This window comes from Chiloscyllium plagiosum, chromosome 50 (genome assembly GCF_004010195.1).
Source record: "Chiloscyllium plagiosum isolate BGI_BamShark_2017 chromosome 50, ASM401019v2, whole genome shotgun sequence".
Taxonomy (NCBI): Eukaryota; Metazoa; Chordata; class Chondrichthyes; order Orectolobiformes; family Hemiscylliidae; genus Chiloscyllium; species Chiloscyllium plagiosum.
This window is the reverse complement of record NC_057759.1, coordinates 5,673,270-5,695,404: the sequence shown is the minus strand read 5'-3', so window position 1 is coordinate 5,695,404 and position 22,135 is coordinate 5,673,270. Positions and strand designations below refer to the sequence as shown.

Genomic DNA, 22,135 nt, shown 5'->3' with positions numbered 1-22,135 from the left:
TCAGGCCTGGCAGCATCTGTCCAGAGACAGACAGAGAGAAAGCGGAGTCAACGTTTCGAGTCCGGGGCAGCCGTCCTTCGGGAGAGTGGCCTTTGGTCTTGATGTGCCGCCGCACAATTTCTTGTTCACTCCCACCTCTGTCTGTGTGTATTTGTCATTATTATTGAGTTTGGCGAGTCCCGGAGCCGGCCCTGTTGTTTCTCTCTCCTGAAAGGGTTGTCCCTTTAAAGAGCCTTTCCCCTGAAGCAGCTGCTAACGGTCACTTGGGGCACGAGGCGGCCGTTAACCGCCATCTCGCGCGGGGCCTGAAGCTAAAATGGCGCCGGGGCCACGCGGGAAGGAAAAGCGCCGAGGGAGAGCGGACTGTGTCAACATGTCCCGTTCCCGAGGGTCAGGATGGTGGTTATTGGGGGGTGGAGGGGGACAGGAGAGATCCCCCCCAGTGAGGCATCTTGTACAAACCGCGAGGTCTCTCTCCGTCTCCCTGTCTCTGTACATCTATCTCTGTAACTGACTGTCCATGATTTGCTTTAACTCTCTGATTATGTCGATTGATCTTGAACAAACCGCGAGGTCTCTATCATTCTCTGTTTGCCTGTCTATGACTTGCTTTAACTCTTGTCGATTAATCTCGATGACGCTGTGATTTTGTGCCTCTTTCTGACTCTGTTTGACTGTGTTTCTTTAAAACTCTGTGTCCCTGTGTGTGTCTATGTCTCTCTCTGTTTCTCCCTGCCTCTCTGTGACCCTCTGTCTCTCTCTGACTATCAGTGACTCTGTAACTCTCTCTGACTGTATGGTGAGAGTACTGTCTGTTGCTGAACACAACAACAACTCCTGCCTTAGAAAAGTGCCTAACAGTTTGCTTTAATCTCAGGCATCCCTGTGTCAGTCCTAGAGCTGACTGCCCGCTCTGGAAATGAGGTAATGGAGGGAGACAGCACTTCGTTAAACTACTCTGTTTGACCCCAGTTGAATATATTTTCTGTAAGGATGGTGAGAGGTTTAGTGAGAATACTCCAACGACTACAGAACCCTACACACAATCAACATCAGCAAAAGTCAAGAGGGCAATTAGCATTGTGCTGTTTCTAACCAGCAGGCAGAGTCTCTCCTGAACTGCAAATGTATTGCCATTTCAATGAATTTTTAAGCATCTCTATACAAATCGACATTACCAGAGCAATGTGATAGCACTGGGGAAGCACACAGAGGGAGATTTACCAGGATGTTGCCTTGGGGGCTGGAGAGTTTCAGTGATGGAGAGAGATTGGACAGACTGGCGTTGTTTTCCTTAGAGCAGAACAGATTGAGAGTATGGGGACATGATTGAGATGTATAAAATGATGAGGGGTGTAGACAGGAAGAAACCTCCACCACCCCCTTGAAGGATGGGATCAATGACTGGGGGAGGGGCATAGATTGAAGGTAAGGAACAGGAGGTTCAGAGGGGGATGTGAGGGAAAACATTTTCACTCAAAGGGTGGTAGGGAATTTGGAACTCACTGCCTGTAAGAGTGGGAGAGGCAGAAATCCTCATCACATCGAAGAACGATTTATATGTGCACTTCCAATCCAAGGCTAGAGTCAGATTAAGTGGTTCTTGATGTTTCATATGTATATTGTTGCAGAAATAGGGGCTTGGAGAAGGTGAGTAGCCAAGGTCTTTTTTCCCCAGGGCAGGGAGTCCAAAACTAGAGGGCAGTGGTTTAGGTGAGAGGGGAAAGATTTTTAAAAAGTGACCTGAGAGTTAACTTTTTCACACAGAGGGTGGTGCATATTTGGAATGAGCTGCAAGAGGAAGTGGTAGAAGTGGGTACAGTAATAACCTTTCAGAGACATTTGGAAAGATACATGGATAGGAAAGGTTTTGACAGATATGGGCCAAACACAAGCAAATGGACTAGTTCCATTTGGGGACCTGGTCAGCATAGATGTGTTGGGCTGAAGGGCCTATTTCTGTTCTGTGACCTTACGACTGGGAGTATGGTATTAGAAAACAAAGATGTGGTTGCTTTTGACTGGCATGGATGATGATCAAAGTGGGGTGTGGGATGGGGACAGTGATGGCAACCCCCAGGATGTTGACAGTGTGGTGGGGTGGACTGTGATAGTAACCCGCAGGATGTTGACAGTGGGGTTGGGGTGGGGACAGTGACGGTAACCCCCAGGATGTTGTTACTGTGGGGTGTGGGGACAGTGACAGTAACAGTAACTCCCAGGATTTTGAATGTGGTTTGGGGGTGGGGACAGTGACAGTAACCCGCAGATGTTGATACTGCGGGGAGTGGGAACAGTGACAGTAACCACCAAGATTTGACATTGCAGGGGTTGGGGACTGCATTGGTAATACCATTGAACATCAGGAGGCAATGGTTGGATGATGTTCCATTTGACCATCCATAGTTAACACAAATCTTTCAAAGTGTAGATTTTACAACAGATGGAGACTTTGCAACGATGTGAAATCTCAATTGTTTTATTTCTCCTGTCAGTTATTATTCTGTCATAGAAGATAACATCTGTGAAAAAAAGACAATTTCAACATCCAATCTTTTATTTCCTCTTTGTCTTGTTTTGTTCCAGTTCCTGTTGCTGGGGTTTTCCTCACCCTCAGAGTCAATAAAATGGAGGATCCACTTGGGAATCGTCTTGTTCCAGAGTGTGTGTTTTGTGTCGACGTACAGGACTGTACTTTCAATGGTACTTACAAAGATAAGCCTTAAACAATGCCAGCGGGAATTACAACTTTAGCTCAGACAGGAGAGAGCTGGCCATTGAGTCCTTCCAGTCCCAGCACCAAGGCAGATACCAGTGCGTCGCAATCAACAGGGGTTGGAACGATATTTAATGTGACCAGGAATTCCATCAACCTCACAGAGCCAGGTAATTTATTCTTCATCTTTGATCTGTGCATGTTCTTCACTGGAGTCGAGCTGAAGTCTTGACATGAACACTAAAAAATTGCTTCAGAAACTCAGCAGGTCAGCAGCATCTGTGGGGGGGTGGGGAGAGGAGGGAGGGAGAAAGAGAGAGTGAGAAAGAGAGAGTAATATCCTTTCTCAGATAAGGGAGGCCTTCATAGCAAGAGGATTCAAGTCCAAGTGAAGCAATGTCTCGCTACAATTGGACACGGTGAGACCACACCCTGGGGAACTGAGAGCAGTTTGAAGTTTCCTTATTTGAGGAAGGATATTGTGCCTATGGAGGGGGTGCAGCGAAGGTTTCCCAGAATGATTCCTGGGATGATAGGACTGACAGATGGAGAGAGACTGAATGATTAGGGTGACTCTCACTGGAGTTTAGAAGAATTAAGGGGGAATCTCCCAGAAACCTATAAGCTTGAACAAGGATGAAACAGAATAAACATGGGGAGGGTGTTCCCAGTGACCGGGCGGAGAGTCCAGAACCAGGGGGGCACAGTCAAAAGGAAATGGAGTGGGACTGAGATGGGGAGAAATGTCTTTACCCAGAGAGTGGGGAGCCTGTGGAATTCTCTGTCTCAGAAAGCAGTCAGGGCCAGAATACTGAATGTTGTTCAGGAAGGAGTTGGATTGAGTTATTTGGGGCTAAAGGGAGAATGCGGGGAGACAAGGGACTGTGTTGGGTGAAAGTGAGGTCTGCAGATGCAGACTGTGTTGGGTGATCAGCCATGATCCCTTTGAATGGGTGGAGCAGACTAGAGGGGGACGAATGGCGAATGTTTCTCTGTGAATGGCCCAGTTGCCGCCGACTGGTGGAGGACAAGTTTTGCCTCGATATATGCAGGCCGTGAAAATGAGAGACAGTAATTTCTAGTTGACAATTTAGAGAGAGTTGGTACAGAGCGATCTTTTGAATTTAGCATCGAATAGTTTAGGTTGAATTGGTGGGATATTGTTAATGAGACAGGCTGCACAGAAACAATGATGCTACTGCAATGGTGAGGGTTTGGAGGGAATTTTCAGACACGAGGGTTTCCCTCCAAACGAACTAGTGTTCGCAGGGGGTCAGTGCGACAGGGAACACTGGGCTTGGTGTTTGCTGAAGGGATGATGTTATTGACAGGAAATCCCTCTCTGAATCCAGCACAGGCACGCAGCACTGAGATGGCAGTACTCATTGTCCCACTGTTTCTGATCCTTTCTCTCCTCACATTGCTTCCCATTAAACTCGGGGATTGGAAACAAGGTGAGTGAGACACTCCAGCAGGTAATCCCGGTGATCGTTCTCCAGTTGGCACTCGATGTACATTTCAAACTGATGTTGCTCACATAGTGTGCGTATGAGAGAGTATGTGTGTGAGTACGTTTGAGTGAGAGTATGAAAGTGTACATGTCTGTGTGTGAGAGAGAGAGAGAGACACATTTTCATTGACACTTACGCATAGTTTCACGTGCGCAAACACACACTGCTCAGTCATGTCTGCAGTGCACATTGTAGACCACACTTGAGAATCCGAACACCATCCAGAGACAAAGCAGCCCCTGCTTGGTTGGCACCACATCCACCACCCGTGTTCAGTAGCAGCTACGAGATGCCCTGCAGAAATTCACCAAAGCTCCTCAGGCAGCATCTTCCAAACCCACAACCAGGTCCGTGGCCAAGATCTGGCGATGGAGGAGACCAAGGACCTACATGTCATTGGTGGAGTGGGAGGGGGAGCTAAAGTGGCCACCAGGACCAGCGCCTTTTCTGCAATAGAAACAGCCTGACTCAAGACTAGGATACAGACAGTCTCTAACCTCACACCTTTAAAACATTGTCTGAGTTGAGATGTCACCCTTTTTTAAATGAAGTCTGAAGTCATCTTTGGAATGTGACTTAAAAGGAGTTCTGGGATGTATTTATTAATGAACTGAAACTTGCAACCCATTCTAAAAGATGAAACACTGAACAGCAATCTAGGTTTCTTTAAAATATCATTTCAGTTGCATGTCACTATAATCTTTTGCGATAAATTCTGTGTCTCATGATCCTGTTTCATGGCTACCTGATGAAGGAGCAGCGCTCTGAAAAATAGTACGTCCAAATGTACCTGCTGGACTATAATCTGGTGTTGCGTGATTTTTCAATTGTGGTCAGCACATTACCGGAAGGACATGGAGGATTTAGAGAGGGTGCAGGGAGGTTTGCCAGAATGTTGTCAAGAGGGAATGAGCTATAAAGAGAAGCTAGAAAAACACAAATAGTTTTCTTCTGAGCAGCAGAGACTGAGGGCAGACTTAACAGAAGTCTGTAAAATTTGAAGAGTTATAGCTCAGGTTGAGGTTCTTGATCTAGGTTTTCTCACTGACCTGGATGTTTTGTCACCATACTAGGTACCATTATCAGTGAGCCCCTGGATGAAGCACTGGCGGTATGGCCCGCTTTTTATTTATGTGTCCACTACATTGGACAAACAGGCAGAAACCTAGCCACCAGGAGACATGAACATCAACTCGCCACAAAAAAAGACATGATCCACTCTCACTAGTATCCTTACATACAGATGAGAAAGGACAGCACTTCGACTGGGCCAACACATCCCTCTTAGGACAAGTCAAACCAAGACATACACAAGAATTCCAAGAAGCATGGTGTTCCAACCGGAACTCCATCAACAAACAGATTGACTTGGATCCCATTTACCACCCCCGAGAAAATGACCACTAAATGACATCACCACAGGAAACAACACTACACAGGAAATGACATCACCAACCCAAGGAAACCTAAACCTATAAACAGAAAGTGGGCTTCATCTGGAGGCTCACTGATGTTACCTACAAAACATCTAAAGCAAAACTTCCATCTCAGTGAGCAAACCAACATCCAGAAAGCTATAAAATTATGAGATGCATGTTTAAGGTTGATGGTCAGAATCTTTTTCCAAGAGTTGAAATGTCTAAAACTAAGAGGCATGCAGATAAGGTGAGACGGGGAAAGTTCAAAGGAGACCTAAGGACCTCTTTTAATGTAGAGAGTGGTAGGAGTGGAACACATTGCCAAGGGTGGTGATGGAGGCAGATACGATAAAAGATATTGAAAGGACTTTAAAATAAGCAAATTAACATGCAAGAAATGGAGGGATATGGACCATGGGCAGGCAGAAGGGTTTAAATTTCATTCGGCACAACATCGTGGGCTGAAGGACCCTGTGCTGTACCGTTCCATGTTCAGATTTAATGCAGTGTATATTTCGTATGAGGATTCATTCAAATTGATTGGAACTGGGTAGCATGCATTGCGAATGTAGATAAAAAATATAAACTTCCATTTCCTCGGAGGTGTTTGACTCTTGGTTTGAATATATCTCTCTGGAATGGAGCTCAATGTGAGTCTGACTCAATTCACGCTGTGACTGTGGAAAGGATGTTCTTCGATCTGACAGGGCCATTTTGATTATAGCTAACGGGTAATGCCTCAGGCAAAAGGCTTCCACATTTTTAAAAAGAACACTTGTACAACGAAAGGGGAGTGTCCCAGTTTTCCCAGCTCAGCTTTTCTCTGGTTACAAGTGTGTTTTTTGGCTGTCTGGCTATTGCCTGAAAGCAGTCAGGCAGTTGAAAAAGCTGCGGAACCCAAAGAAGAAGGTCCATGATTGTACTCTCTGTCTGATATCTCTCCTGTGAGACCCTGTGTTTGATTTTTCCTTTTGTGCCAGGGGCTATTTATGGGCATTGTTGCAAATGTTGGGAACACCATCATTAAGTTGGTGTAACCGGTTGGGCTTTCAGATTTTTAAGTTATTTAGTAAACTGTTCTCTTTTGTTTGTGTATCTTTCGATAAATTTGTAAATCAAACTGTTTGGTTTAAAACTACATGGTTTGACCAGCTGCATTTCTCCTGGAATATTTTCGTTACACCCGCTTAAAACAACTAGCAAAGTTACAACTAACAGAGTTACAGCAAAAAGATGAAAATTTAAAGCAAGTGTATCAAAAGGCATACACAAAATGAATCCAAATATATCCCTGATTGTTATTATCTTAAAAATTATGTCTTAATGAGGAAATGGAGAACATCACATTCAGGCAAATGAGAAATGGGCAGAAGTTTATCAAGTTGTATTGTTAGTGGGTTATAGAAAGGACATGTTGCAAGTATAGCACATGAGCTACCTGTATAAATTGTCTATTTGAAATTCACATTATTTAATTGTCATCTCGGTAAGTGACAACTATTCAGTCAAGGATTAAAATTCTGTCCTTCTCAGTCACACATAAACTTCATGTAAATATGCTTCATCCCGGTTAGAGAATTTGAGCTGTAGGCAGAGGCTGAACAGGCTGGAACTGTTTTCCCTGGAGAGTGACCTTATAGAAGTTTATAAAATCATAAGGCGCATAGAGAAGTGGTGGAGTCCGGTACAATTATAACATTTAAAAGGCATCTGAGTGAGTATAATTAGTAAGCCTTAAAACTGGTCCTTAAATACTTAGACTAAATGTAATGTTGAATTATAGAACACAAGAAAATAAACAGGGCAGGCAGGGAGGCATCAGGCCACAAAAAGGGGAACCTAGGATGTGCAGAAGATAAAAAAACATCTGTTCTCACCAAGTGATAACAGGATGCTCTAAAGCAATTAAGAACATTTGCCTCAACATCAATGAATCTGTATAAAAAAGACACAGTGGTAACATTCACAGTTGTTAACGTATTAATTTAATGACAGTGTTTGATTGTGATCTCGGAAACTTTGTATCATCTCAGAAGCATGTCAAAAGCCTTGTAATAAACGGTCAGGTGCTAACAATTATAATGGATTCTTATTACCCGTGTGTGTGTGCGCATGTAAGAGAGAAAGAGATGCATATTTTGAATTTATTTGCATTTTGGGTCTTTATGATGATTTTGAGTAGCCATCGCTGATTATGAAATGCCAACTCTAAAATGTAATATTGATGAAGCTTTAACTTACTTGGTGTTCCTACACACCACGAATGCCCCACTGTCAGTTCTAACTTGTCAGATCTTCTGTCTTCTTTGAATCACAACCCTAGAAAGAATGTTTAATTTGAGACTAATAAACCATTTAAAATTTAACATTTCTGCCTCAGATACAGAATGATTTTGTGTTTAAGGTAAAAAACAGGAGTCTGCTCCTAGTTTAAAAATTATTCTAAACCTAACATTGAAGAGATTCTGACACAATCTGTCAGGAAACCATTTTATGGTCAAAGTTTGCCCTCCTCACTAAGATGCCATTTTGTAAAACAATGATATCCGAGATGCAAGCTGTGCAAGGTTACCTTATGACTTCTTACACTTAGTTTAGACTGATACCTCTTTATGACAGGGACCTACCTCACCAACAGGCACTGACTGGGCTGGATGTGTTTTTCCGACCTGATGGATGGCTAAGGGCCTACAGGAGTGACCAGTTAAGCGCACACAGACCTATTTATTAACTTATCTTCCTTACGAATTGTTGCCTTTCCACTGGAGGACACAATTGTAAGGCACACAATTTATAGCAACATTTTACAGTGTGTTGTAAATTGGCATATACAGAGAATACAGGGGGCTAACACCTTCAACATACTGTCCAATTATCACCCATTGTTACAGCTAACCTGAGAATGCAAATTTTAAAAATGGTTGTGTGATTTACACGTGAAAGAAGTGAAACTGTCATGGTATTCGAACAAATAAAAGACTCAGACAATCAAGGTATTTTTCAATGTATAATTTCAGTTTCATCACACTAAATTTTTGCTATAAATTCTGTGCTTTACAATTGTGTCCTCCACAACCACCTGATGAAGGAGCAGCGCTCTGAAAGCTTGTATGCTTCCAATTAAACCTGTTCGACTATAACCTGATGTTGTGAGATTTTTAATTTTCGAGAAAAAAAAGGTTCAGTCCCAGAGACAGTTGGGGCTGGAGTGAGCTGGAGGCGGAGCTAGATGATCAAATCCATTTCCCTGCTCTGTCTGTCACTCAGTTTCCTCTCCGGACCCGCCTCTCACTCAGCTCTTTCTCAGTCAGGTCGGGCCGGGCTGTATAAAAAAGGAAGGGGAGGCTAGTTATTTCACATTTATCGCGACTTTAAAATTATTTGAATTGCAAAAAATGTACTAATGCCGTGTTCTGCAGAGAGTATTCACAGTGGATCCGCTTTGTTGCTGTTTACGTTAGCATGTATTCCTAGAGTGTCGATTCCTGAAGAAGGGCCTGTGCCCGAAACGTCGAATCTCCTGTTCCCTGGATGCTGCCTGACCTGCTGTGCTGTTCCAGCAATAAAGTTTCAACTTTGATCTCCAGCATCTGCAGACCTCACTTTCTCCTAGAGTGTCGATTTGGTCAACCGAGACTGTACTGTAATCTGGTTATTCCATGTAAAGAATCGCTTCGTCACTTTTGAGATGCAGAAACATTTGGCCATTCTGCCCATCCAGTTTATTCTGCCATTCGATCCTGGTCGATGTTTCTCAAAAACTTATTCTTGTGCCTGCAGCAAGTTTTACAGAGGAGAATAAATGAGCACGTACACGTTGATTGCTTTTTCGATTACGAAATTAAAGTTCAGACAATTTCACTTCACCCCATTCACGCCTTTACAGCTGAAAATGCCTCACTGGTGTTCAATCTGTTTTCTCTCTCTCTCTCCCCAGAGGCAGGGGATAAAAGACTGAATATGAACCGAGAGAGAATAAAGCGCAGAGAGTCAGGGATTGTTTCTTACTGTATTCTGCAGCGACTGACCCGTTACTGCACTGGGTCAACCCAGCTCTTCCTACTGCACTTAAAAGAAATGAGAATCTAATGTGAGGTCAAACCCGATCGCGGACGTTCGTGCCGCCAGTCTATAACTGAATGGTCACTCAGGCAGTGACCATTCAATAAGAAATCCTGTAGTTCAGGACACTCAAAATGCAATTGTATGATAAATTCTTCCTGATAACCGACAGCAACAGTATCCAGTTAAATGGAGCGTGGAATTCATTGATGTCCGGTACAAAGGTTCTCCACATTAAAAGGGAAATAATCAATCCGACAGAGTTTAGCTCCTTTCACAGATGCTGTGAGTGGCCCTTAAAAGAGCCTTTGGGTTGTCAGATTCAAGAACACTATCTTCACTTTTTAGCAGATCCAGCAGCGGCGGTTTTCTTGGGCAGCAGCACGGCCTGGATATTAGGCAGCACCCCGCCCTGAGCGATGGTCACCCCTCCCAGCAGCTTGTTGAGCTCCTCGTCGTTGCGCACGGCCAGCTGCAGGTGCCTGGGGATGATGCGGGTCTTCTTGTTGTCCCGGGCCGCGTTGCCGGCCAGCTCCAGGATTTCAGCCGTCAGATACTCCAGCACCGCAGCCAGATAGACCGGCGCTCCGGCACCCACACGCTCAGCATAGTTACCCTTTCTCAGGAGCCTGTGAACACGGCCCACCGGGAACTGCAGGCCAGCCCGGGACGACCGAGACTTCGCCTTGGCGCGACCTTTCCCACCGCCCTTTCCTCTCCCAGACATTGTCACAAGCGCTTTCACAGAGAATGCTGCACTCCGCCCACATCGCGGTCTCTTATACCTTCGGGAGGAATGGTGGGGCAGCAGTTTCTGATTGGTCCCATTGTTCAGCCTCTCCTAATGTTCCAATTCCCAATCAGATATCTGCCTCATTCCCCAATCCGGAGGGGGCCCGGGGAGGAGGGCGGAAAGTCCCGGCGCCAAATCATCAACCGCCTTCTTTCCAATTTGAAAAGCCCGCCAATTTCCAAACAAAGGAGTATGTTTTACACTGAAAAAAAGTAAAAAAAACTGAAATTAAAAAAATACTCGTTAATTTACTTTTAGTGTACAAACGTACACGTCACACGATCTTACTTTCCCTCATTTCTCTTCCCCCCCCCCCCTGTATCTGTCCCTTTTTGATCGAGTGTAGGTTATTTTCTAACCCTTAAGAGGCTGAAACAAAACTGGCCAAACACTGCAGTTTGATAAAGCAGCACACAACATTCTTCCGGCTCAGTATCAATGGCGAACACAGTGTTTAGGCGATATTTTAAAGTTGGTCTCCCTTATCGGTCTCGATCAGATTCAGCAAAAATCACATTTCAGCCCGGCAGCTGTTTTGGTTTTCTCTCGGTTCACTTTCTGCTATTGGTGAGAGGCTGTCAAAGTGCATTCTGAAGAGTCGGATTAAAAACTGCGCATTGTCAATGTAAAAAAAGACTAAAACACATCAATCCGTGGGACTGAAGGCGGTGGGCATTTCCATTTGGTCTGCCAGGATGAAAATAAGTTTTCACATTCCACCAAGACTTTTAACAACTTGAACAAGTACGATGAAAAGACTCATTTTTTTTCATCTGCTCTCTCTCTACAGACAGGGAAGGGCTTGGTCATGTAGTCGCTCCCCTCGCCTCGTCAATTTGCAACGCATTTATAAAATTAAATATAGTATGTGACTAAAAATACCTGGCCAACAATCACATGCAGACCAGAACAAATCAATCTTTAAAATGACTTACCGGTGCTTAATCTGCTGTCTCTCCACTGACAGGGAAAAGGGGCTGTTTGTGATGTATTCTTAGCCCACCCCTTCATTCCGTTATCTCTCAAAATTGCAAACCAATTATAAAAGCGAATGTAGTACGAAAAGCTAAAATACCTTAGCAACAGGCAAACTAAAACAAAATTCTTAAAATGGTTCAGCTGTCTCAAGGTGGTTGTGGGTGGCTCTTAGAAGAGCCTTTGGGTTGTGGATGTGTGTTTCAGTGTAATGCAGTCCTTCACTTGGAGCTGGTGTACTTGGTCACCGCCTTTGTACCCTCCGACACGGCGTGCTTGGCCAGCTCCCCGGGCAGCAGCAGCCGCACGGCGGTCTGGATCTCCCGGGAGCTGATGGTGCTGCGCTTGTTGTAATGGGCCAGGCGGGAAGCCTCCCCCGCGATGCGCTCGAAAATATCGCTGACGAACGAGTTCATGATGCTCATGGCCTTGGAAGAGATGCCGGTGTCGGGGTGAACCTGCTTCATCACTTTGTAGATGTAAATGTAGAAACTTTCTTTCCTGGTCCGCTTCCTCTTCTTACCGCCCTTCGCTGGTGCCTTCTTGATGATTTTCTTCGCGCCCTTCTTGGAAGTTTGCTGGACTTTCTTCTCATCAGCCATAGCGCCGCTCACTCTCAGACACAGAATAAGGGAAAACGGGCTCGGAGCTCCCATTTTATAGACCGATGGCGTCATCAATGCTAATAAAGGATGGGGTAAAGCCTGGTTCCTGATTGGGTAGTTTACACGGAACCATTCCCAAACACTCCGTCTCTGTGCTTGGTTAGAGTGGAACGCAATGTGATTGTCAGAATCTGCAATGAAATGTGAAGTGGATGGTGATTCTGTTCCTGTCAGTCTGACTGAGGGAGATTTGTTTTGTGCCTGTCACAGAAAGTGACTGTGGTATTGGCTCTGTTTCCTTTTGCTCGTTGTTGTGATGATGTGAGAGTGGAAGGGTGTGTTTCTAGCTCCGCATGTTTGTTTCTGGTCCTCCCTCTGGGCTGGAATTAACACTGAGCTTGCCACTTTTCTCAGTGGTTCGCACTGCTGCCTCACAGCGCCAGGGACCCTGCTTCGATTCCAGTTTCGGGCGACTGTCTGTGGGGAACTTTGCACATTCTCCCCTTGTCTGAGCGGGTTTCCTCCGGGTGCTCAGTTTCCCTCTCTCAATTCAAAGACGTGCAGGGAGGTGAATTGGCCATGCTGACTGCCCATAATGTTCTGGGATGTGTAGGTTAGCTGCATCAATCAGGGGTAAATGCAGAATAATGGGGAATGGGTCTGGGTGGATTACTCTTCGGAGAGTCGGTGTTATTGGGCCAAAGTGCCTAATTCTACACTGTAGGGATTCTAAGACTGTGAGTGTTTTCTAGGTTTGGGGTTGATGGAACTCGTTTTCAACTGCACGGAGTTGGAGAGAGATGAAAAAAAGTCCCTGTATAAAACGTTTTTTTTTGAGTCACGGGTTGAAAATCTCTGTCTTGACATGGGATTGATATATTTCTGAGAACTTGATTGCTAACTGTGGGCCCGGAGACCGTTCTTTAACTGTGTGCTTTGCAAGTAACTGCAGTGCATCAGAACCACGTTGCTGCAGTTTTTATTTAGGAGCATTGAACTTTCACGCAGGGATTTAGAGCATTTCTCAGTCTCATACGAATGGCTGTTATCCAGCAACCGTTAGCATGTTATATATGTGTCACTTTAACTTTGTAGCTATCGAGTCCTTATTTCGACATTTGGCATGAATTCAACACCTGTCCATTGAGACTCTGGTCCTCTGTGTAATCGTCAATTAGTGTTACTTCAAAACAGGTTTTATTCTGTATCCACCAAACACTGATGGAAGCTGTAAAACTTTACACCATTTGCCTGCCACTTGGAAATGTTCCTCCAATCTGTCTATCCATTTCTGGGTGGTAAAGCATTTTTGTTTACTCTATTTCACTTCTGTATCCACCAAACACTGATGTAAGCAGTAAAACTTTACACCATTTGCCTGCCACTTGGAAATGTTCCTCCAATCTGTGTCTATCCATTTCTGGGTGGTAAAGCATTTTTGTTTACTCTATTTCACAGTCTTTACAGGTCAAACCTTCTGAAGTGTAACTTGTTTTTACGCTGGAGGTGTCAGTCATTAACATAAGAATGTTCCTCATTTAGTACCTACAATTCTGAGTATGACCAAACTCCACTTTGGACAGTCTCAGGCAGGACTCCCTCCCCTCCAAATCATATCCTTTGAATATCAGCTTCTGCGCATTGACAGTAAGTTTGTATTTATAACTGCAGCATTTGGTAAGGAACAATATGTTGTACAATGCAGAAATTGGCAATAACAATGTTACTGCTGATGTTACACTGTTTATGTCAGTTTCTCACCAGTGAATAGTTGCATTGTATCCTAACAATTCATTGTTTTGCAGCTGACTCCATATTTCATTCTGTAACTGCCAGTTTGTTGTTTCTAATCTTGTTTTTACTCAGTTTCTGTCAATCACTGGCATGTGAGAGAGCAACTATTTCAACATTTCTAACTTTCAGATGAAATGAATTTTTTTAGTCCATCCCTGTTATGTTACGGTGACTTGTAATTGAATCTGTCAGTATGTGATCTGTGAGCACACACAGTAAGTTAGAGATAAAGTGAAAGGTGAATGATGCCTCTCATTTCTATCATGCAATTGCAGGGTATATACACTACAGTTATTAATTTCTTTCAGACTTGTGTCAGTTTAAATGTCTCAAAATAAGGCAATAAGAAAAATGAGAAGCCAGTGACACTTTTATCTGCCTGTGTGTACTCAGCTCTGAGAATGTGTGTCATCAAAATGTACCTGTCAGTTTTTTTAAATGCATGAGAACTTTGTCTTAAATCTATACCTGTCAGTTTCTCCAATATGAATATTTGAGTGCAGTTTTCAATCCATACCTGACAGTTTCAACTACATGAATGGATGAGTGCATTTGTAAGTATCTGTACCTCTCAGTGTGTGCTCTGTGAATAAGTGAGTGTACTTATAATATTTGGCTCTGTTTAAGATGACACTTCCCAGAAACTGCAGGAGCTCTTTTTACTTCAAGTCTCTGTTGCTCAACATGAATAAGATTTTATCTATTGCCATCCATGTCAGGGTAGCATCATGGCACACTGGTGCCAGGGACACAATTTCAATTCCAGCCTTGGCTCATTGTGTGCAAATTGCACACAGACATGTTCCCCATGTCTGCATTGGTTTTGTTACGACATGGGGTAAACCTCTTTATTAATTTAAAACCAGCAACACACAAAATATTTATCTCATGCAGTAATCTGTGAAAATTTGATAGGCCTAGAACTAGTTGAAGAAATAAAGCTGTTAATCTTTACTTTAAGTATAACAGAGAGTGATTAACTAACAACTGGGTGGGATGTGCTTTGGCGAGTTGTTGGAGGCTGATGGGCCGAATTACCTCTATGTGCACTGGAGAAATTCTATGTACTCGAAATGAAAGTGAGACTTTTTAGACCATTGTCAGTCTCTGACACTCTAAAGCAGTTTGGATAATTTCCACAACGTTTATTCGATGGTAAGTTTATGTTTGTAAGGTATTTTCTGGATTGGTCAGTCTCTGGTCTGAATGTGTACTTTGAATTTATTGTTCACACTTATAACAAGACCAGTAATGAGAGTTATTTCATTCTGTGTCCAATAATCTCTCGGTATCTGTTTAAATGTGTACCTTTTCATGTCAACGTTCGATTTCCTTTTGCACCGTTTCAAATCAAAGTATGTATTCAGTCATTTTGTCTGAGATTTGTTCTGTTTCCTCCTTGTGGAAATAAATTAAATTACTATATTTGCTTCAATCTGGCACTTGGCCTGCTATTTAATTCCTCCAGTTTGGACAGAAAGAATTGATACACGAACTACATACAGTCAGGGAGTCAGACAGCATGTTTAAGCCATGGTGAGATAATCGAATGAATAATTAGTCTGGATTTTTATTTACTTCTTTCCCTCTTAAGTGGAATACATTGTGAACATGCAATAGGTTCAGTATTTTCTAATAAACAAGTAGAATTTACTTTTTGACCAAGTTGATAACATGCATTTAAAATCTATAGGAAGTTCACTTGTACACAGGGGCTGACACATTCTCACACTGTCCTGGACTACTTGTTTAATGAAATGCTCGCTCTCCCAACTGCGATACCTTTGAGGTCGTGACTTTTCCATTTTTGCCAATAGACCTATCAACCTGACAGTATTTCTGTACTTTGCAAGTTATTCTGTACCCACTGTGTATTGGCATCATCTCACTCTTTGTTATGTCCAGAAATTATAATTTTCCTTCAAGTCCTTCCTTACATGAATAAGGTCAATAACTGGTGCAGTCTGCAACTGTTTGTTCTTCTGAGAGCTCAGAACTCATCTTGTTTCTTCCATTCACTTACACGGTTTGTGGACTTGGGAAGTACTCTCTACCCGTCAGTCTGTGCTATTCAATGGGACTGTTGATACAGTTTATTGACCTTCAAAACCCTGCTCAGATGTGACAGACTATGATCAGATTAGAGCCATGTTGCCTAGTGAAAAACTTGGAAACTAAAATTTAATGTTGACGACTTGGGCTGTTGTGTACATGCACTGATTTTATGTATAAAAAAGATTTTTGAAAGAAACAGTTGTTATGATACAGGAAGGATGCCCACACTTGATTGATCTTGCTTCAATTTTCCTGTATTGTGGTACTGAGCAGTTTAAATGCTTGCTGTTGAGTGGACAGCCAGCTATCAAAGGACAGAGTTTTCAGTTCATGTTTCCTAAAGTGAATAAGAAGGATCTTATTTTCTTTGACTGTTTGCGCCTGTAGAATTCACAGGCAAGTGAAACCCCAACACATTGTCACAGAACGGATCTGTGCTGTTCTTCAGAGTCAAGGAGGTAAAGGCAATTGACCATTGCAACTCTGATAGTGCAGAGTCTAACTGGGAGTAGTGATATCAAGGTCTGGCCGTCAGAGAGTCACACAGTTATACAGCACTGAAACAGATCCTTTGGTCCAAGCTGTTAGTGCTGACCAAGCTGTTAGAATCTGACCTCATTCCATTTAAGTTAAAAATCTCTCAACACTAGGTTGTAGTACAACAGGTTTATGTGGAAGCACTAGTTTTCAGAGCGATGAAGGAGCAGTGCACTGAAAGCTGGTGCTTCCAAATAAATCTGCTGTACAAGAAACTGGTGTTGTGTGATTCTTAACTTTGTCCACCCCAGTCCAACACCAGCACCTCCACATCATGGCTCGTCACATTTGCCAGCATTTGGCACATATCCCTCTAAACTGTTCCTATTCTTGTATATATCCAAGGTGCCTATAAAAGTTTGTAATTGTACCCATCACCTCCACTTCCTCTGGTAGCTCATTCCATACAAGCACCACCCTCTGTGATAAAGTAACCCCACAGTGTCTTTTAAAATCTTTTTTCCACAATTCAAACCTGTGCTGTCTATTTTTGCACTCATCCGCATTCAGAAAAAGACCTTGGCTATTCACCCTAATAACTTTTCTCAACCTGTACAAAGGTCACACCTCATTCTCCGACAGTCCAGGGAACAAAGCAACAGCCTGTTCAGCCTCACCCCTATCTGAAAACCTCCAGTCCTAGCAACAAAACATCCTGATGAGAGTAGTGCAGTTGACGAGGTATACATGGACTTCTGTAAGGCCTTTGTTGGAGCATAACCCCCGACTGGGGATGAAAGACTCAGCAGGCAGGCAGGATTCAGGCAAATGGTTGGTATTTATTCAATCAGAAACTAGTTAATGCAGGGAGAGGCCCAAATAATCTTCCCCTGAGACTGGCCTCAGAATAGAGGTCCATGACGCACTCTGATTTTACAATAAAAAGCAGTACTTTTTATAAACTTTCTGTTAGTAATCACATTGTATGTAATTGTCATGATCCTCCCCCTTACTTTGGTTAGGTGTCTCATAGAATAGAGTATACAATGATTGGCACTTCTATGGACAGCCCCAGGATTCACTGATCTCTTAGAGTTTAGTGGACATTGTAATCTCTTGGCAAAAGTGAGGACTGCAGTTGCTGGAAACCAGAGTTTAGATTAATGTGGTGCTGGAAAAACACAGCCGGTCAGGCAGCATCCGAGGAGCAGGAAAATCGACGTTTCGGGCAAAAGCCCTTCATCAGGAATAGAGGCAGGAAGCCTCCAGGGTGGAGAGATAAATGGGAATAAATGAAGATAAATGTAATCTCTAGGCCTTGTGATCTTTCTGTGCATCCTAGTCATTCACATTCCAAAGTTATTTGCCGAACACCTTCTGGTTTCTCTGAGGCTAGCTTGTCTCTAGGGACAGCTTGAATGCTGTTAGTCACTGTATTCCATGTTATCAAATTCAATTGCTCCTCTTATATTCCCAACTTCCCGAATTATATCTGAAGAAATAAACAAAGGACAGCCTGTTTTGACTTAATTGCTATCAACTTGGAATTTTAATTTCTGTTATAAAATCTTAGTTACAAAACTAAGATTTGCCCCCAACTGTTAGCACTTTGTGATTAATGGGCTGTGAGCAATCTATTTTGTTCTGGGTGTAAAAGAAGGTGTTACCTAAAGCTAACTTTAGGTGTTACCTAAAGTTACCTATACCTAAACCTTCACTTCCAGGTATAAAATGCTTCTTTTCCCCTTTATGCTTTGGTATTATGCACCTATTTGTTATGTTGAAAACTACTCTTTATGACAATCTTTTTCTTAATATTCTAACATATTTCAAGAAACTGAGTACTATAAGATAACTTTAGCTGTTGCACCGTCAGCTGTTTAGAGCATTAATGGGCTGTAACTAGCACCTGGTGTCTGTTCAGTAACTGGGACAATTACCCTTTCATTTAATGTGGCTGGAGTTACTCATTTATTGGACCTTCGATCTTCTTGTCCTTTTTACTGTCCTTGCAGTGGCTTGTTCAATGGTATCATTATGCCCCACTGCATGTAAGTAGGCTGTTTAGCTTAGTTTCTGCCCACCATTCTGTTTCACATCCTGCTGTTTAATTCTACTTTCCACTTACACACCAGTTTGTGTTAACAGACATGGGCCACTTTATTCTGGCCAGATACAGGCCACCACGACAGCCACCGGGATCAGTGCTGGGATCCTTGCTGTTTGTTATGTACATTAATGACTTGGATGTGAATGTAGAACATATGATTAGTCAGCCTGCAGATGAGATTTTCATGTGGAAGCGCAAAATGTTTCAGTGCAGGTTTGGAGGGTGATGGGCCTGTTCCTATGCTGTACTGTTCTTTGTTCTGTGATATGAAAATGAGGGGTGTGATTGGCAGTAACGGGGATGGTCTCAGGCTACAGTATGAGTACATTGGGCAGTGCAATGGCAGATGGAATTTAATCCTGGTAAGTATGAGGTAATGCATTTTGGGAGGTCTAATACGGGAAAGAATTACACAATGAAGGGCTGGTCCCTAGGGAATACTGAGAAAGAAGGGGACCATGGTGTACAAGTCTATAGATCACAGAAGGTGTCAGCACAGGCAGACAGGCTGCTGAAGGAGGCATACAGAATTACCAGAGCGGTACAATATAACAGCAAGAAAGTCTTCTGATAAATTTACAAAATATTGGCTCGGCAACAGATAGAAGACTGATGTGTGCACTTTTGGTTACCACACTATCAGAAGGTGTGATTGTACTGGAGAGGGTGCAGTAGGTTGGAAAGTCTCCATCGTGAGGAGAGACTGGATAGGCCAGGTTTGGTTTCATTGGAGCCGAGGAGGTGGAGGGAGGATCTGACTGAAGTATGTCAAATTATGAGAGATACAGACAGAGTAGATCGTGAGGATCTTTCTCCCCATGGCTGATGTGTCTAAGACCAAAGGTTACAAGTTGAAGGTGCGGAGAATGCAGTTTAGAAGATACCAGAGAAAAATATTTTGATCTAGAGAGTGGGCAAAGTTTGGAACATGCTGCCTGAGAGGGTGGTGGAGTACTCTCACAGCATTTAAGCAGCACCTGGATATGCCTTTAAAAAAAAACAGGGTATAGTAGGCTATGGGCCAAGTGCAGGTAGATTGCAGTTTGGTGTTTGTTGGACATCATGCACATGGTGAGGGCCCGTTTCTATGCCGTATGACTCTATATCACTATAACATCCTTGTAAATCTTTTCTGCAGCATCTAAAGTTTAACAACATCCTTCCTGGAGAAGGGTGATGAGCATTGTACTCCATCTCCTAAAAGTGGCCTCACCAATGTCCTGGACAGCCACCACATGACATCCCAACTCCTACACTCAATGTTCTGACCAATGAAGACAAGCATGCCAAATGCCTTCTTCACTGCCCAGTCTACCTGTGACTATTTTCAAGGAAATATGCAGCTGCACTCAGGAGTCTCTTTGTTCAGCAACACTCGCCAAGGCCCCACCACTAAGTGTACCATTCCTGCCCTGCTTTGCGTTATCAAAATGTAAAACCTCACGTGTATCTGAAGTAAACTCCATCTGCCACTCCTCAGCTCATTGTCCCTCCTAATCAAGGTCATAACCAGGAAGTGTTCTCAGTGCACAGTGATATAACTATTTGAACAGCGTTGAAGTAAAGGTAGGTGTTCATTAACCTGCTCTGTATTGTGAGAGGGTCACCATCATTGGGACATTGTGTGGCTCTATCAGGGGAGGAGGAAGGCAGAAGGACTTTGATTTTCTCTTGTGCAGTGGAGGAAATTGGAACAGTCAAAGTAAATTTATTGAAGAATGAAACTCTTGAACTCCTGTTGCAAAAAGAAAATTGAGCGGCTTTACCTATCTCACTAAATCTTTCCTACTCCACTGTTTCAAAATATGATTGTGATCACATTGAGTATTTGAGAAAATGGAACCAAATTTTCTTGTGTTTTACATCAGACTTCAGAACGAGGGTCAAGAGGAGGGCAGGGTTATATGTAGAAAATTTAATTCCATTTGAAACAAAGGCACGAGACGTGTTTTTGATGAAGGTAGAGTTAAAAAGAAAATCTGTTCCTGCAAGTTGGAGAAATGGAGAATGACGCTGTGATAAAGGTGGGAATGGCAGCTCCTCTGCCACCATGATACATTTATGGAAATGGTACGCTGTCTGAATGGGAGTAAAATTGTTAGCTGGATGTTTCTGACTGCTGCAGACCACAATGACTCCATGTGAGAGTGGTATTCATCTCGGCTGTATCATTTTCCGTTGCCTGCAGTTTATATGGAAATCCATAACTATTAGTCATTGTCTGTACTTAAGATATTAGTATTTTAAACTAATTCAGAACTTGACAGTTGCTCTGTGTGTGTGCGCGCGCCTGTAGTAATTATTCTCCATTTGTCAGGAACAAAGACAGAAATTCCTGGAGAATCTCAGTTCTGAACAACAATCACTGGTCACAAAGCTTTAACTCTGCTTTCTCTCGACAGATGTTGCCAGACGTGCTGAGTTTTTCCAGCAATTATTACTTTTGTTTCTGGTTTCTGTCATTTGCAGTTTTATTTGTCAGGCTTTGGCACAGGATGTGTGTTTGGAATTCACATTATTTAATTGTCATGTGTCTGTACGTGACAGCTGTTCAAAGGATTAATTCTGTCCTGCCCAATCACTAATAAACTTAATAACGGTGTTTCATTCTATAAATTGGTGACTTTTGTTTAGTTTCCTTCTACGTCTGCATTAAACATCTATGTTATGTATGTTTTTTGAAATTATGTTACAGCCTGATTTTTTCCCCACCTTGCTTTTAACTTTAAAAAACGTCATATTAAATATAGATCCAAGAATCCAAAGGAATTCTAGAAATACATTAAGGGCAAAAGGATAACTAGGATGAAAATAGGGCCCCTCAAAGATTTGCAAGGTGCATTTTGGACAAGAATTCAGAGTAACACTCTTTGAAAATGGTGTCAATGTCAATGGGCTTGACAGTATTAGGCAAGAACTTTCAAATGTTGATTGTGAGGGGGGGTGTGGAGAAATGTTCACAGGTAAAGGGTTGACTGGAAAATGAGAAGCTTTCAAAAATGAGTTAACGAGAATTCAGAGAGTATATGCCTTTTAGGGTGAAAGGAAAGCCTAGTAGGCGAAGGCAATGCTGGATGATGAGAGAAGTTGAAGTTTTGGTCATGAAAATGAAGGGAGCATATGTCAGGTATAGACAGCAAAGATAGAGTGAATCCTTAGAAAAGTATAAAGGCAGCTGGCGTATCCTTAAGAGGGAAATCAAGAAGGCAAAAAGGGGTCATGAGATATCTTTGGCAAATAGGGATAAGAAGAATCCAAAGGAATTCTAGAAATACATTAAGGGCAAAAGGATAACTAGGATGAAAATAGGGCCCCTCAAAGATTTGCAAGATAGCCTTTCTGTGGAACCACAGAAGATGAGAAAGATACAAGATGACTATCTTACATCAGTGTTTATTGTGGAGAAGCACATGGAGAATACAGAATGTGGGGAAATGGATGGTGACATCTTGAGAAATGTCCATATTACTGAGGTGTTGGTGTGGGATATCTTAAAAGGCAAGCGTGGTAACTCCCCAGGACCTGTTCAGGTGCATCCAAGAATTCTGTGGAAAGCTAGGGAAGTGATTGCTGGGCCCCTTGCTGAGATATTTGTATCATCGATAGGAACGGGTGAGGT

General features: G+C 42.9%; 2 protein-coding genes and 1 long non-coding RNA gene across 3 annotated transcripts; 1 reads left to right on the top strand and 2 right to left on the bottom strand.

Annotated features, from left to right (window-relative positions):
* Positions 1 to 304: 304 nt before the first annotated feature.
* LOC122544664 lies at positions 305 to 4,531 on the top strand. Its single transcript, XR_006310425.1, has 3 exons — positions 305 to 390; positions 2,587 to 2,886; positions 4,069 to 4,531. It is a non-coding gene; the product is annotated as an uncharacterized LOC122544664 (long non-coding RNA).
* Positions 4,532 to 9,254: 4,723 nt separating this feature from the next.
* Positions 9,255 to 10,512, bottom strand: LOC122544578 (histone H2A-like). The gene has a single exon (XM_043683895.1). The coding sequence runs from the start codon at positions 10,432 to 10,434 to the stop codon at positions 10,045 to 10,047; it is 390 nt and encodes a 129-aa protein (XP_043539830.1). The 5' UTR covers positions 10,435 to 10,512; the 3' UTR covers positions 9,255 to 10,044.
* A 1,151-nt stretch (positions 10,513 to 11,663) lies between these two features.
* LOC122544586 (late histone H2B.L4-like) lies at positions 11,664 to 12,091 on the bottom strand. Its single transcript, XM_043683905.1, has one exon. The coding sequence runs from the start codon at positions 12,075 to 12,077 to the stop codon at positions 11,697 to 11,699; it is 381 nt and encodes a 126-aa protein (XP_043539840.1). The 5' UTR covers positions 12,078 to 12,091; the 3' UTR covers positions 11,664 to 11,696.
* Between the last annotated feature and the right edge of the window lie 10,044 nt (positions 12,092 to 22,135).

What these genes read in the sequence shown, in the direction of transcription:
- LOC122544578 (XM_043683895.1), bottom strand. Translation starts at nt 10,434, where the DNA reads ATGTCTGGGAGAGGAAAGGGCGGTGGGAAAGGTCGCGCCAAGGCGAAG.
- LOC122544586 (XM_043683905.1), bottom strand. Translation starts at nt 12,077, where the DNA reads ATGGCTGATGAGAAGAAAGTCCAGCAAACTTCCAAGAAGGGCGCGAAG.